Consider the following 15,483-nt stretch of genomic DNA (forward strand, 5'->3'; position numbering starts at 1 on the left):
CGACCGTCAGGCCCGCGTGCGCGACTTCCTCCTCGCCCAGCCCGTCGTGGCGGAGCTGCTGCGCAAGCGGGCCGTGGACGTCGCCGCTGCGGATCTGGGCGACGTCCTTGATGCGGTCATCCGCGAGCTCGGCATGCCGCGCTCGCTGCATGAGGTCGGAGTGAGCCGCGACCAGCTGGACGGGCTCGCGGCGAACAGCCTGCACGATCGGTGGTGTCAGTCGAATCCGGTGCCGTTGAAGGAGAAGGAGCAGGTGTTGGAGATTCTTGAAATGGTCATTTGATTTCTTCATAGACTGGTGTGGTTACTTATCACTACTTAACTAGACATGCACACACGCACATAGACGTTCCATCACTGCACACATCTCCCAAAGGCTATCTGGATATCTTCCTCAACGTATATAAATTAACCCGGCTATTCTACTGGAAGTAACTGCGCACCGCGGCCTGGTTGTCTGGATTCACGCCCGCCAGGATCTGCTCTGCGTTCAGCCCCGTCGCTGCGACCAGCTGCTTGGCTGAGGTGGCCACCCGTGCAGCTGTCTGGCCCTGCAGCGTCTCTGCCTCCAGCGCCTGCACAATGTAACCGAACACTTTGTCGGCGTTGGACATGACCGCCGGGTTTTGCCTGTCGTCGTTAGCATCTCATGAGACTAAACGGAGGGAAGGACTTACTGATCAATCAGCTGTGCAATGAACGAGTACGCATACGGAGCCGCCTCCTCGTCGTAGATAATCGGCAACGTGTTGATCCAGTTGGTCACGATCTCCTGGGCATTGGCCACCTTGGCGCCGTTGTAGTGCAGGATCTTGGCGATACTGGCCGACGCGTTCTCCGTCGCATACACGTGCTCCTCGGTGCGAGCCTGGGGAATCTGCGTCACCTGGAACAGGCTAGGAATGCTGGCCGCCACGAAATCGCTCCAGGGCTGGCCGCCCTTCTGCGCCGCCACGCCCACGCCATAGGCCGCCGCCTGCCGGTTGGCAGCGTTCTGGTCCTGCAGACCCGCGGCCAGCGGCTGCATGATGTGGTCCTTGTACTTCCACGACTCCGCCCCGCAGAACTCCAGGACGTCATCCATAATGCACAGGGCCCACTGGCGCTGCGTCGGGTCCTGGCTGGTGATGAACGCATCGTAGAACGGGAGGAGCGTCTCCCACGCGGGAAGGAAGCTCGTGCCCTGGCTCTTGAACACGGTGTGGAACGCCTTGTTCATGTCGCTCAGCAGGTTCTGATCGTCCTCCACCGCATACTCGTAGTCCAGGTTCTCTTCCTCGTCACCGTCGCCGCCCGCCGCCTCGGCCCGCTCCTCCAGACGTGCCTTCACCCGAACCTGGTAGTCCTCGAGTGTCGACTTGGCCGACGCGATGAACGCCTGCATGTGCGCCGGTGTCAGGCAGTTCTTGCCCACCACCTCCAGGGACTCGTAGAAGCACTGGTACATCTCCGCCAGGGTGTCGACCGTGGGCTCGGCGCTCAGCACCTCGATGATCTTCTCCGCCACCTTACTCCACATCTGCGCGAACCCAGGCGACGTGTCACCGTGCGCCTTGCGGTACGAGTTGAGCAGCTGGGGAATGAGCTTGGCCGACGACACCCGCACGGGGTCGTGGAAGAAGAACGCCAAGCCGGGCACCGCGATCTTCTCCATCGTCTCCAACACATAGGGCTCAAAGGCCGCCTCGAGGATCTGCGCGTAGATCGTGATCAGCTCGATGGCCGTGTTCTTGTCCTCCAGTGCGCTGGTCTTGATGCCGATGATCTTGCCCTTGAGCGGCACCAGCTCCCAACCTTCATCCTGCTCCACCTGGTCGATCTGGTCCTCGTCGTCCAGCAGCTGGATGTCAGCCTTGGCGGCCGCCACGGTCAACAAAGGTGGCATCACACCGGGGAGATATGGCACGAAGTCGGGACCGAGGACGCGGCACATACGGCCCCAGCAGTGCAACAGGTACTGAGACTGCGGGTCATCTGCGTCGACAATGTTTTGCTGAATGTTACCCAACAGCTGCACCAGGTTGAGGGCATCCTGTCCCATCTTCTCCTTGCCCACCGCCAGGGCGATCAGCGTGGCGCATTCCATCGCCTTGGCCCGCAGCAGGCGGTACTCCTTGGACTGCTCCTCCTTCAGCACGTTGAACAGAAGCGGCATGAGGGTATCGTAATACTGATCGAACGCGTTCTCGGCGGAGTCAGCGATGGTGGCAATGGTGGAGAGTGCCTGCTCCTGAACGTAGCGCTTAGGGCTGCGGAGGAGCTGCAGCAGGTGCTGGAGGAGATCCGCGAGGTAGGGCTCGAGGATCTTGCGCTCGGCCTCCTCGCAAAAGTTGACCAGCGCGGCGGCAGCGTGCGCCTGGACACGCGGCTCAGTGCTGTCCAACACGGGGATAATGTTGCTGAGCACCACCTGGTGGTACTTCTCCTGCATGGTGCCCGCGAAGTCGGTGCTCATCTGGCCCAAGGCGTTGCAACCGGCGTACCGCACACGGGGATGGGGGTCCTGAAGGGCCGGGACAACCAGGGCCAGCACCTGATCCAGCTCGCCGACCATCAGGTCGCGACAGCCCTCGGAGATGGCGGAGATAGCCATGAGCGCGGCGTGGCGATCCCGCCAAGCGGACGACGACATCATACGGGGGATCCAGTTGAAAGTAGCGGGCAGGATCACCTGTCCACCGAGCTTGTTGGCCAGACGGTCCATGCACTGCTCACCAGCGACATGATTGAGATCACTCTCTTCGAGATCGAGCTAGAACAAGTCAGAAACATCCCATATCCAACAATTGCCAACTTACATCCTCAGAAGCGTTCCATTCGGCCGCATCGTCATCGTCAACTCCAATATCAGTCATCAAACTCAGACACTGGGTGACCATGTCGCGGGCAAACTCGGGATCCTTGCGGCACATGTTGGGGGCGTAGTCGGCGAAAGTTGCCATGAGCTCCAGGGCGTTCTGGCGCACCTGATCGCTGAGATCCTTGTCGGCAATGACGCTGATGCTGAACTTGACGAGGTTGTTGAACATGCCCTTGAACATCTTGGGGCTGATTTCGGCGAGGTCGATGAGGGCCATGAAAGCGGAGGAGAGCTCGTCGCTCTCGGACGATTCCTTCAAGGGAGGCAGCACGTTGAGGATGTCGGGCACCAACGAGAAGAACTTTGGCTGGGATTTCTTGGAGATGGAACGGAAGAAAGAGGCGAAGGCTTCCATGGCCGCGATGCGCACCTATGCAGGTCAGTAACCGACAATGAGCCAAAAAATACAGCAAGCATACGGCAATGTTATCATCCTTGAATCCCTTGCTGAACACACCGGTCACCGCGTCCTCGTGAGGCCGTTCGATGATTCCCGGAGTGGTCGAGAAAATGCGGTAGGCGGCCTCTCGCAGACCAGCATCGGGGGACTGGCTCGCCTGGAAGAGAACCCCGAGGAGCTCCGGCCATTGGTCGCCTAGGGAAGACCGTCAACTCAGCTGCACGCGCCTCGGCCAGTTCACTGGGGGGAAAGTATACCATTGTCGGTGTATTGACGTGCAATCTCGGCGACAGCGTCACCAATCTTCTTGCGCACGTCGGTAGTGGACTCGCTCGTCAGGCAGGTCACCAGCTTCTCACGGATGACTAGACGCTGTTCACCACTCAAGGTCGAGAAGAGCTCCTTGGCTTCGTTCGTGACGGGGTCTTTGCGGGTTTTTGTCGCGATTCTTCTGAACAGGACGGCGGAGAATGTGCGAGTCTAGGGAGTCAGCATTTCCTCACGTCGGTCGGCCCTCCTTGCTCCTTCAAGATAGGAACCTACCACCACCTCTTCGGCGCCTTGGATCTGTTCGGCCAATCCCATCAACAGGACGTCGGGACGGTTCTGAATCCAATCATTGTTCAACTGGTCTTCGGCCTGGGCGCGGACGGCGTTGTCGGGGGTGGAGAGGGCGCGCAGCAGCTGCGAGAGCGCCGAGTGAACCTCAGGCGGGAGTAGGGACATGACGTCTCCTCAATGTCTCGATAGACGGAACGCAGCGAGAGTCGCGATCAGAGACACGGAGGGTGGTTGAACTGGACGCGGGAGATCAAGGGAGTCGAACGCGAGGTGGGGTAGTAGGGGTTCAGGTAATTTTTTGTTTAGTGGGGGGGTGTGACTCCCAGATGGGAAGCTCTCCAGACGAGAAGAAGCCGGGACTCAAGCGAGGAGAAGAGGCGAAGAGAGAGAGAAACAGAGGAATTTGAGAAAGGCCGACAGCATCCCAACCGCCAGCAACGATGGGGGGGAAGAAACGACGACGAGAAGCAGAAGCAGAAAGGAGTTGCTTTTTTTTGTGCCGCTAACCCGTTTGGTCTGGGTGCCTGAGGCATCCATCCTCTTCTACTTGGAGAACACAAACACGTCAGGATACAGTACTAGATAGTACTAGATATTCACATTCAATGAACAATTAACATATTATCTATGATACAGGCTATCTACGCTCCAGCAAAGAGTCAAACGGTATCTAGGAATTCAACAGCAACAACACCAACACCAACACCAACCAACAATCAGTCTTTACCGACTGGTCGCCCGGCTCAGCACAAACACACCCGCAATCACCGCCGCCAGCGTCACAATCGCTCCCGGAAGCAGGAGTTCATTCGGCACACCTGCGATAAACTGTTCCTCTGGGTGGTGCGAGGGATACGTCTGAACCCGAGGCTTGGCCGCAGGGACCTCTTCAACAGTCTCCTCCGACGCAGGGGTGGCCGGCTTCTCCTCCACCGGCTTGGGCGCCTCAACCGGCGCTGGCACGGGAGGGTGCGTGGGATCATGGACAAACAAATCAACCTTGTCCCGACGCGCTTGTCGCGCCACGTGGATGGCATCCGCCAGATCCTGATCCGTGGTAATGGAGACGGTGTCGCCTTCGTTGTCTAGATAGCTCAGCGCGTATCCCGTGTTGCTCAACACACCGTCTTCCACCACCGACGCACCACCGACGGCCTCACACTCCGGACCCAACTTGGCCGTCACCTGCGCCACGAGTTCCGCAATGCCCGCCGTAGGGAGCACGTTGACACGGTGCACGCGGCCACTGGGCGCCTTGAACTTGAACGGGAACGGGACCGACTCCCCATGATGGTGGTCAATGTATTCCGAATGTTCATCCCCACCATGATGCGAAGCGGACTCGTTCGGGAGAACACTGTCTCGCGCGTCATAACCAGCCTTTGGGTCCTCAGGGCTCATGACTGACCGGTGTGGGGTATGGGGCCGGTGGCTACCCGAAACCATCGAATCGGACTCATGGTCCATCGACAGCCAGAACTTGTTCCATGCAGGGCCCTCATCGTCCTGGGTCTGCATCGAGTTGATCTACAGGTTTCCATTATTAGTGGCGGAACAGCGGGGACGTATATCATGACCAAGGAACCCACCTGCTCCAGAGTGGCATAGGTCAACTTCAACACATCCACCATGCCGACAATCTCGCCCGCTTCGTTCATCACGGGAAGGTTCAGGTAGTGACCATCTAGGAACTGGTTAGTCGCAACCATGTTTTCATCAAGGTGGACCCGGATGGAGAATACGGACCATGCATCTTGCGGAGAGCGGCCTGGATGCTCATATCGGTGGGAGCAAAGTCGGGGTGGGGAGTCATCACGCGCACCACACTGCAGGTGGCCGGGTCCAGACCGGGTGCAATCACCCGGAGAACAATGTCCTTGCTGGTGAAGATACCGGTAATGGAGCCCTGGTCCTGCACCAGTAACGCCGTAGTGTGATGCTCCTTCATCAGGGCGGCGGCCTCCTTGACAGAGGTGCGGACCGACACGGTGGTAGGGGGCATGCCGTCCAAGACACTCTCCAGAGTGGGGCCAGACATCTTTGACCGCAGGGCCTCGACGTACTGGATGATCTGCTGCGGCTGACTGGAACCCAGCTCGGTCTGCACACCCTCCAACGCATCATACAGTTTGCGGGAGGAACTGTAGGCGCGCTCCAGCTTCTCCATGGCGTCGTAGAAACACTTGGTGATATCGAGCACACCGGAAATATCCTGGTTCTCATCCATGACGGGGAGATGGCGGAACCCCTTCCGGACCATCAGGTCGAGGGCATCGGTAGCGCTGGTATCGGTGCGGGCGCAGAGGGGGTTCTTGGTCATGATCTCCGAGACGGTGATCTCGCGGGCCTTCTGGCCGGCGCCGACCACACGGAAGGCCAGATCCTTGGCGGTGAAGATACCGGCAATGCGATCATCGTCGTCGGTAACCAGAACGCAGTCCTCCCGCTTGGCGGCCATCAACTGGGCAGCCTCGGCGATAGTGGTGTTGGGCTTGATCTGGAGGGCCTGGCTGGGCTTGAGAGCGAGGACGGTACCGGGAGGGGCCTTGCGTGAGCGATGGGCTCTCGCAGGGTTGTGCCTCTTCTTGTTGAGGTCGGCTTCCATTTTGCGGCGGATGGCCTGACCGACTTGTTAGCCCAGAATACCCGACGGGACTCGACGGGGAATCGACGAGGACTCGACGCGATATTCGACGCGACGGGAAAGAGAACCATCCCACACATCAGATGGATGGAACATACCTCATCACGCTTGGACTGATTCTGCCTCTGACGGCTACTGGCGGCACTCATGGTGGAACTACCGATGTCGCTGCCCGGGGTATGAGGGGCGGGAGATGGAGAAGAGATGGAAGAGAGATCGGTACGAGGGCGAGGAATGTGTGAGGCGGAAGGACTATCGTTGAAGTCCGGGAGTCTGCCTCTTCCGACGGTCTTGTGACTGATCGTTCCCTTGTAGGTCCCTGTGGCCGACATCTCCGAAGTCCCAGGCGTCTGTGGATGGAGTACGGGGTAAGACAAAAACAAAAGGGACGGTGGGGAGAGACTCGGCAGGGATGGATGGGATGAAGGAAGAGAAGAAGATGGAAAGACCGAGACTGTACGAGGAGGTCAGGACGATGTCTGAGAAGATCGGAGAGCACGGAGGAGGATCATGCAAGGAAGAGAGAGAAAGTCGTGAGCGGAAGAAAGAGGAGGGAAAGTGACAGGGGGTAAACAATGGTGCCTTGGTGCCTGACAATGTATGCCTGAGGATCCCACAAACAGCGCCTGAGGTGTCGAGCTCACATGACTTCGCTTAACCTAGGGTTCCGCGACCACACACACCCTTCCCGCCACTCCCATCACCGAGTCGAGCGAGAGAGTCTCCGAGTGCCTTACGACAACCCTTTCCCGGACGACAAGCCAGTACGTTTCCCTCGACACTCGTTCGTCTGGTCTCCCTCTAACGCTCTCACAGACAATCCGTCAAGATGGTCAAGAAGCGGGCTAACAAGTAAGACCGTTCCCCTTCCATTCGTTCCCTGTCTATCTACTATATCCAAATCATTCCCGTCGCAACTGTCCATCATGATCCGGGATCCCGACCATACGAATCTTCTCCCGACATGAGATCCCTATCGACTTGGAAATTCCACCACATCAGTCATCACCAATGCAGAAACAGAAACTAACGTCTTTCCAGCGGTCGCAACAAGAACGGCCGCGGCCACGTCAAGCCCGTGCGCTGCTCCAACTGCGCTCGCTGCACTCCCAAGGACAAGGCGATCAAGAGATTCACCATCCGCAACATGGTCGAGTCCGCTGCCATCCGTACGTTCGATCCTTGACCTGTTGATTCCTCGCGTGTGGCCCGAAGTCCGCTCCAATCAGAAAGAATTGCAAGAGAAGGACCGGATGGATACAAGGACGAAAGGATTGGGAAGAGTCACGGCTTCGCGACGCACAACGGGAATTGACGACTATCGAAAAAAAAGCATCCCAAACTGACCGGTTCAGGTGATATCTCCGACGCCTCCGTCTTCACCGACTACGCCGTCCCCAAGATGTACCTCAAGCTGCAGTACTGCGTCTCCTGCGCCATCCACGGCAAGATCGTTCGGTACGATGACTCTCTACCCTCAGCCACCACCACCTCGAGTCAATGCTGATAATCACAGTGTCCGTTCCCGGGAAGGTCGTCGCAACCGTGCCCCTCCTCCTCGCATCCGGTACAACAAGGACGGCAAGAAGCTGAACCCCCCTCAGGCCGCCAAGGCTATGTAAGGAAGGATTTAAACAGAACGAGAAGATAAAAAATGGAATTAGTTTAAACGGCTTCTATCTGGCTTCTATTCTTGTTTTCTCCTCTTTCCGAAACATACCTTTTTCTCTTACTACGGTTCAAATGGAATGAATGGGTTGCAGTTTCACGGCCAAAGGCTTGCATTGGGTCTTTTGCGGAGGTCATCTCGAAAAGCACGATAGGGCGAGTTTGGTTTGGTAACGACGAACGGAGTCCATCGGTGACCGGCTTTCACTTCTCAACTAGGTCGGCTATGACAAAACAATGACAAGAGATTCATGACAAGTGCTTGATTGTAGTATACATGGTCTTATCACCAACACCAGCGACGACCAACCCTAGGACTTGTACCCAATCAAACGGGTCAACAAGAGCAGTAGATCGGTAGTATAGGCTGGTCCATATCAAGTCCTGCTACCAAATCAAGGCAACTTGAATGGGGTTGTAGAAGGAATGCGCAAAGATATATTGTATATGGGCTCCTTGTTATAGGAGTACCACGCCGACAAAACTACCTCCATATAGTAGTGAGGTCCAAGATATATTACTCTATCCACCTCTCCTCAACTTTTCCAATCCCTGCAGTTATCAAAATACCTGCTACTTCAAGTTCTTTCGACGTCGTCGAATCCTACAACAATCCACACAGACCCCGACAGCCAGAATAACGCGCACCACCCTACCTCACTGTCAGCATGCATACTCCGTACACAACAAAACCCAATCGAGACACTCACAGCGAGGCACATCCCACCCACACACACTTGGCTTCCCAGTCATCCGCCCCGCGATCAGCAGCAGACATCGGCCGATCCTCATAGGAATAGTTCGCGCCAACCCAGTTGAGGACCGCCCCTGGCGCCAGCAGAAGTATGCCAATAACGTCCAGCGTCAGCTGTCCTCCGGCGGAGAGGCGCGGTAAGGATCGACTCGTGTTTAACAAGACGCCGATCTCTGGGAGATCTCCACATAGAGCCCAGCATGCCTAGAACCTGTCAGTCACATACATGACCAAGGGATTCTTGGACTGGAAAGAAGCAGACCGCGACATATGCTGCGGGGTACGTCCTGTGATAGACCGCTGTCAGACGGCCCAGAAAGGCGATCAGGATAACGTTGATGATGACTCCGGCTGCGCGCAACGTTAGATGGATGGCTGCCGATGCGGCTGGGTACCGCGGGCGTTCGGGCATGTCCGAGAGATCTGTTTGCAGGACGCTGAAGCTGAAGTCTTTGTAACAGGACTGATGGAGTTGGAAGCTTGGGGAGGATTGAACCCCTGTGCGCCTACTGGCTTGGCGTAGCTCTAGCACTAGGGCCTGGTCGTCGTATACAGGTGAGATGAGTATAGGCACTGACTAGATGCACCTCTCGTGTGTCATTCACACAACTCGGATAAGTCGAGGATCATCGGATTTAGTATAAACAGCATGCTAACTCTGGTATATAGCTACTAACACAACCAATATCAAGGGTATAAATATCCCTTCTCGAAGTAGTTCCCGTACATATCTACCATCCCACTGCGGCCCTTCGGCGCTGCATTGCGCACAATCTTTACCTCTCCCTTCCAGTGCCCTTCGACAAAGTGTGCCATCGAAGCCAGTGGCCCAGATCCACCTCCGGCTACGGTGGTGAGGCTGGGAGATGGCGATGGTGACCGCATATCAGGACTCGACGGAGATAATAACGACGCCGGAGAGCTGGCATTGATGGTACTCCGACGTCTTCGGTCACTTCGGACAAGCTCCTCATATTCGACTTTCTTTGCGCGTCGAAAGGCCGCAAGCTCGGCGACCACGTCAATCACAGGCTCCTCCAGTTGCGGAGGGACATTGCTGTCTTGGCCAGCGGCATGAAAGCCCATGTTGGGTGGAGAGGTGACGAAATGGGACCGTATGCGCGTCCTTGAATGTTGGTTCGCATGAATGGTGCTGTTATCAGACAAGGTACCCGGTTCTGAGCTACTAGGGAAACTGGAGTCCTCGTCTTCCGGAACCAATGTTACTTTCTCATTGAGAACAGCCATGGGAAAATACTTCCCAGGGTCGTTCTGGGGCACTCCGCATTCATCCTCGCCGAAGAAGCTAAAGTCGTCCATGGCAGCGGACCAGAGATTTTCCAGGTCCCGGTCTCCAGTACTTGACTTCGATGTCCCTGAATGATAGCTTAAAGGCTTCCAGGCTGTCAACCCTGTGGGGCCTCTTGACCTGTCAACCGGGGTGACTTCGAGCACCAGTCGTCTCAGTGAAAAGAGAGACCGGGCCCGTTCTTGCTCAGCCTTGGCTCGGGCTTGTCCAGGAGGAAGGGAATAGTCTGAGCCAGCTTGAAGCGTCGCCAGCAAAGCTTCGTTCGAGCAGGCTGTGATGAAACGGATGAGGGACTTCAATACCGGGGACTTGGCAGGAATATGGGACGGAACGTCTGTGAGGACCAATGTTTCGAGATGAGGGACATGGGAAGGGTGGAGGTAAGGGAACTTATTCTCTCTGCTGTCTCGCCGAGGAAGGGTTTGGTTCTTGGGGCGTTTGGAAAGCAGCTCTTGGATCTTCTGACTTCGGACATCGTCCAAGGGGAGGGGGGATGAACATCGGTGAACAGGGTCTAGCGTCTGCGGATATGAGTCTGATGCACAAATTGAGCCCCTTATGGATCTTGGTGACGTTGAGAGATTGGTTCCAGATTCAACCACAACGCCAGACTCAGTGTTTACTTCATTTTGTACAACTTCTGGTGCAAAGACCGACCCCCGTCGGCGGATAGGCAATGGTTCGTCTTCGTAGACGGTTCGCTGTCGTCGAACCGCGGGAGAGTCAGCTGGAGCGGCTTGTGCTGGAAGAACTGGTTCTGCTGGAAGCTCGAAAACGGGACCACCCCCAGGCAGCTCATGAAGTTGATGGCTAACATCCAACTCAGCCTCTCGAGGGATTGGCGAATCACTTTCTGTGGGAAGCTCAGGCAAAAGCGCATATGGTGACTCGGCCTCCTTAAGAGGCGCATCGGCGGTGCAGATGGCATGATGGCCGCGCAGATATGTCAAATTGTCTTTAGCTGCCGACCCCAAGATAGGGATTAATTTTTCGGCACCAGGTAGGGCTTGGAGATTCTCCTCAGGGGGTAATGGGAGCGAGAGCTGTCCCTTCGTAAGGGACCGCGCAGTGTCAACAGTCCCGACATCGAGGGCATGGAGACGAGATGAAGCTAGTAGTCCGGCGACGCCCTCGACCGTGAGTTGGTTCTCTGCAATATAAAGGTGGGTCACGCCAACATGCGGCAGATCCTCTACCCACAAACGTCCCGTCAATGGCTGTGTCAGCGCTTTCATAAATAGTTCATCGAGATTGGGGCTGCTGAGCAACCTGGTTGTCGGCGAGGAGGCCTGGGCTGGGCTGTGCGAACGATCTGGGGGCATAAATGAGGCCTGTAACAATGACCGTACAGCCATATCAGTGAGCGAGTTATTCCGTAAATCCAAAAAGCGGACTCTAAGGCCAATCGCATTGGCCAGGAACTCGGCCTCTGGATCTTTCAACCCGATTCCGCGTAGTTTCAGAACTTGAAGATGCTCGAGCTGTGACAATGCCGACAGTACAATTTGATCACGAGCGGGAGTGGTATACGAAAGGTCCAAGTATATGAGCTCGTGAAACCGGAGTAGCGTCTCCGCGATTCCTACGGAGGTGGTGTTTGGCTCGTGATCTGCGAGGAGCAAACGGACATCATACGTTTGGGTGGATTGGTGTCCCGTATTGCTGGGTCCCTTCAAAGCCATCATGGCATTATGATCAAAGAAAGGCAGTTTCGAAACCATCAAAGCCTGCAGACACGGTAGACGCTCGAGAATCTCCCTCAACCATTCTGGTCGTGGTCCGCCATAGATCTCCGACAGCGCGGGAGGCATGTGAAGCGTGTGGGTCAGCATTCGCACCTCAAGTCTGGCATATTTGAGGGTTCGGCGGAATCGCGTCAAAGCAACTAACAGATTGTGAGCATCATAATTCCGGTCACTAGCCGGTCCTGTCTGGATGTCCTACCGTAGACTGCGTCATTGTCGGTCCCGAAATGCGAGGCCGGATCGCCCCACAGGAAGGGCATGAAGAGTTGGTGCCATCGCCGACAGACCAAAGTGGCAGCACACAGATCGCTTGAAGGAATGTACTGGGCGATAATGGACCAGGCGTCTCTGGTGGTTGCAGATTGGTAGGAGGGAGGAGTGGTCTCCATGATGTGAGGGCATATGGGAGCGCAAAGGAATGGCTGACACTGCCGCCCACGAAGAGAGAAGATGTTTACGACAAAAGAAAACACGAGTTCAGGAACACCGACAGCATGTCTGCAACACCCTGGGAGATTTCCAACACAACAGCAGAGAGAAAGAGAACTGAACGTTAGAGGATCTATATTTACTGCGTACAGCCTCGCTGAGTCAGCTTCCTGATCGGGAAACGTCAGGCGTTTCTGCGCCCCGCCTTATGGCACGTGATGGAGGGGGAACGTATCATCACGTGAGATCTCCCGGCGGCGATAAGAAAAATTTTCCCGATCTGAAGGGATCTTCACATCCACTGCCACCACATCAACCTCAACAGCCCTCGAACCCGACATCATGGAGGAGGACACGCCTATGCCGATGACGGTCCCCATGGCCGGCACAGAGCCGGTCGTCCCAACGTAAGTTCTCCCTTCACTCAACTCATCCTGAGCATGTACTAACCTTTATCATTAGGACCCTGTGTTACAACTGCGGGGCTCCGTTAGTAGGAAGCACGCTATGCAACGATTGCATGAAAACCTCGGTGGACATTTCTCAAGGAATCCAACGTGAAGCGGCTCTGAATTTCTGTCGTGACTGTGAACGCTGGCTTCTCCCCCCGGCAACATGGACCGTCGCCGCCCCCGAATCGCGCGAGTTGATGGCCATTTGCCTCCGAAAACTGAAACGCCTCAACAAAGTCCGCGTTGTCGATGCGTCGTTCATCTGGACAGAGCCTCACTCCCGCCGGATCAAGCTGAAGCTCACCATCCAAGACTCTGTCGCCAACGATGTCATCCTTCAGCAAACCTTCGAAGTTGTCTATGTGGTGATGTACCAGCAATGCCCGGATTGCGCCAAGTCGTACACCCAGAACCATTGGCGTGCCAGCGTGCAAGTGCGACAGAACGTTTCGCACAAGCGGACGTTCCTCCATCTCGAGCAGCTCATTCTCAAGCACAACGCGCACCACGATACGACCAATATTAAAGAGGCCCGGAATGGTGTCGATTTCTTCTTCGCCCAGCGGAATCACGCCGAAGCCTTCCTGAACTTCCTCCATGCGGTTGTCCCGGTGGAAGTGACGAAATCGCAGCAGCTCATTTCGGAGGACATCCACACGTCAACGAAATCGTACAAGTTCACGTACTCGGCAAAGCTGGTCCCCGTGTGCAAAGATGATTTGATTGCGTTGCCCATAAAGATGGCGCAACAACTGGGGAACATCTCGCCACTACTTCTGTGCAACAAGATCGGCACATCCATCACCTTCCTTGACCCAAACACCCTTCAGACCGCCGACCTTAGTCCGAAGATCTATTGGCGCGCGCCATTTACTTCTCTCGCGGAGGTGAATGAGCTGGTAGAATTCATTGTCCTTGATATTGAGCCCACCGGGTACAGTAACGGCAAATGGGTAAGTGACTCAGAAGGGGACGCTTCCGCAACGCAAGTACTAACGTGCAATAGCTCCTCGCTGAAGTGACCGTTGCCCGGGCTTCCGACTTCAGCGGCGATAAACAATTCTTCACGCGAACCCACCTTGGAAGCATTCTGCACCCGGGTGACTCTGTCCTCGGGTACATGGTGACGGGGGCGAATTTCAACAACCCTGAGTTCGAGCAGATCGAACAGTCCAAGACGTATGGGGCGAGAGTCCCCGATGTGGTCCTGGTGAAGAAACACTACCCCAACCGACAGAAGAAGAACAAGCGGAACTGGAAGCTCAAGCGCTTGGCGGTGGGCGAGAGCGACCTGTTGCCGACGGATCACGAGCAAGAGCGGGTCGAGAACGATTTCGAGATGTTCTTGCGGGATGTGGAAGAGGATGCCGAGCTGCGGGCGACTCTCGCACTGTACAAGAACAAGAAGAAGGACGACGAGATGAGCATCGCGGAAACGGACATGACGGATGGCGAGGCGCCCAAGATCAATATGGATGAATTGTTGGACGACTTTGACGACCTTGATATTGACGACAATTAGCATGAGGGGAGGAAATGAGCATGAGGATGAATAAACTGATACCCTCGATCATTGCGCTATGCACTTGCAAAAATGCTAGAAGGTCATATACTTCATCAACGCTGTATCAGTGTATAGTATAAAGGATCCTCATAGATATAGAGTCTACAGTATGTTGTCCCTTAATTAAGTAGGTAGGTGAGTGACGTCATCCCACGACGGGCGCTATTTGCTTGTTTCCCTTCGGAACAACAACAGCATCAACAAACAACCACCAACCACCCACAGAACCAACTCCACACCTCGCAATGGATCGATGGCAGCGCAATCTCCGCATAATCCACCAGATTAGCGAATTTGTCGACCTCGACGCCCACGGATCCGACCGCGTCGCCGATCTGATCGGTCTGATAGACGCCATGCGCGAAGGCCTCATGCAAATCGACGAGCAGCTCTGCATCGCAGACGCTCCGATCAACATGCTCTTTCTCACAAAGCTGAAGGCCCGTCCGCAGTGGGCCGCCTGGGCTACTGCCATGCTGCAGGACGGCGCTGCCGATCGCTTGACCTTCCGCGAACTGGCGGATCGGGCGCTGCAGCGGGAGACGGACCCGGCGGGAGCGTCCGGGACGGGGACAGAGGGTGGTCACCGCGCGGACGGTGAGGCATCAGGTGTGGATCCGCGGCGAACGCTCACGCAGGAAGATATCAATGCCTTTGTTGTGAGACAGATGCGTCGGAGCCAGTCGGGGCGCGGCCACGCCAAGCGGCCGAGCCAGGAGGAAATCAATGACTATGTGGTGCAGCAGATGCGGCGCGATCAGGAGATGACGACGAGGACGCGGAGTTATAGTCAGCCGGAGCCGAGATCGCAGCAGGCGCCTGCGCGAGCGCGTCAGGACCGCCGTCCGAGACCGCGGTGTACGTTCTGCGGGGAGGCGTCCCATCAAGTAGGCCACTGCTGGCGGCGATGGAGGGTTGCGGTGGAAGCACCGCAGGGACAGTTTGTACCGAAACGGGTGGAGTTCCGGTCAGAGATCCCTGGGCAGCCGCCTATATATCGGTCTGGGTTTATGCTGTATTAGCGGGTGTCTTTGTGTCTTCCATGTTAGTTCGTTTGGATATGAGCGGGCGTTGGGAATTAGACTATTTGGTATATC

General features: G+C 56.1%; 6 protein-coding genes across 6 annotated transcripts; 3 read left to right on the plus strand and 3 right to left on the minus strand.

Moving 5' to 3' along the window:
• Positions 1–422: 422 nt before the first annotated feature.
• ATEG_02938 (nuclear import receptor PSE1) lies at positions 423–3,986 on the minus strand (the record flags this gene model as incomplete). The annotated part of the gene is made up of 6 exons (XM_001212116.1): positions 423–630; positions 678–2,752; positions 2,799–3,230; positions 3,280–3,455; positions 3,518–3,740; positions 3,804–3,986. 6 exons carry the CDS (start codon positions 3,984–3,986, stop codon positions 423–425), a joined length of 3,297 nt encoding a protein of 1,098 aa, XP_001212116.1.
• Positions 3,987–4,544: 558 nt separating this feature from the next.
• Positions 4,545–6,797, minus strand: ATEG_02939 (CBS/PB1 domain-containing protein; the record flags this gene model as incomplete). The annotated part of the gene is made up of 4 exons (XM_001212117.1): positions 4,545–5,348; positions 5,411–5,505; positions 5,568–6,441; positions 6,564–6,797. 4 exons carry the CDS (start codon positions 6,795–6,797, stop codon positions 4,545–4,547), a joined length of 2,007 nt encoding a protein of 668 aa, XP_001212117.1.
• Positions 6,798–7,294: 497 nt separating this feature from the next.
• On the plus strand, positions 7,295–8,087 carry ATEG_02940 (40S ribosomal protein eS26; the record flags this gene model as incomplete). Its single annotated transcript, XM_001212118.1, has 4 exons — positions 7,295–7,317; positions 7,507–7,634; positions 7,821–7,923; positions 7,982–8,087. The coding sequence occupies 4 exons, from the start codon at positions 7,295–7,297 to the stop codon at positions 8,085–8,087; spliced, it is 360 nt and encodes a 119-aa protein (XP_001212118.1).
• Positions 8,088–9,574: 1,487 nt separating this feature from the next.
• ATEG_02941 (uncharacterized protein) lies at positions 9,575–12,201 on the minus strand (the record flags this gene model as incomplete). The annotated part of the gene is made up of 2 exons (XM_001212119.1): positions 9,575–12,081; positions 12,141–12,201. The coding sequence occupies 2 exons, from the start codon at positions 12,199–12,201 to the stop codon at positions 9,575–9,577; spliced, it is 2,568 nt and encodes an 855-aa protein (XP_001212119.1).
• Positions 12,202–12,712: 511 nt separating this feature from the next.
• On the plus strand, positions 12,713–14,344 carry ATEG_02942 (60S ribosomal export protein NMD3; the record flags this gene model as incomplete). The annotated part of the gene is made up of 3 exons (XM_001212120.1): positions 12,713–12,777; positions 12,833–13,775; positions 13,829–14,344. The coding sequence occupies 3 exons, from the start codon at positions 12,713–12,715 to the stop codon at positions 14,342–14,344; spliced, it is 1,524 nt and encodes a 507-aa protein (XP_001212120.1).
• A 287-nt stretch (positions 14,345–14,631) lies between these two features.
• ATEG_02943 (uncharacterized protein) lies at positions 14,632–15,408 on the plus strand (the record flags this gene model as incomplete). Its single annotated transcript, XM_001212121.1, has 1 exon — positions 14,632–15,408. The coding sequence occupies one exon, from the start codon at positions 14,632–14,634 to the stop codon at positions 15,406–15,408; it is 777 nt and encodes a 258-aa protein (XP_001212121.1).
• Positions 15,409–15,483: the final 75 nt, after the last annotated feature.

Source organism: Aspergillus terreus, genomic scaffold (genome assembly GCF_000149615.1).
Source record: "Aspergillus terreus NIH2624 scaffold_4 genomic scaffold, whole genome shotgun sequence".
Classification (NCBI taxonomy): Eukaryota; Fungi; Ascomycota; class Eurotiomycetes; order Eurotiales; family Aspergillaceae; genus Aspergillus; species Aspergillus terreus.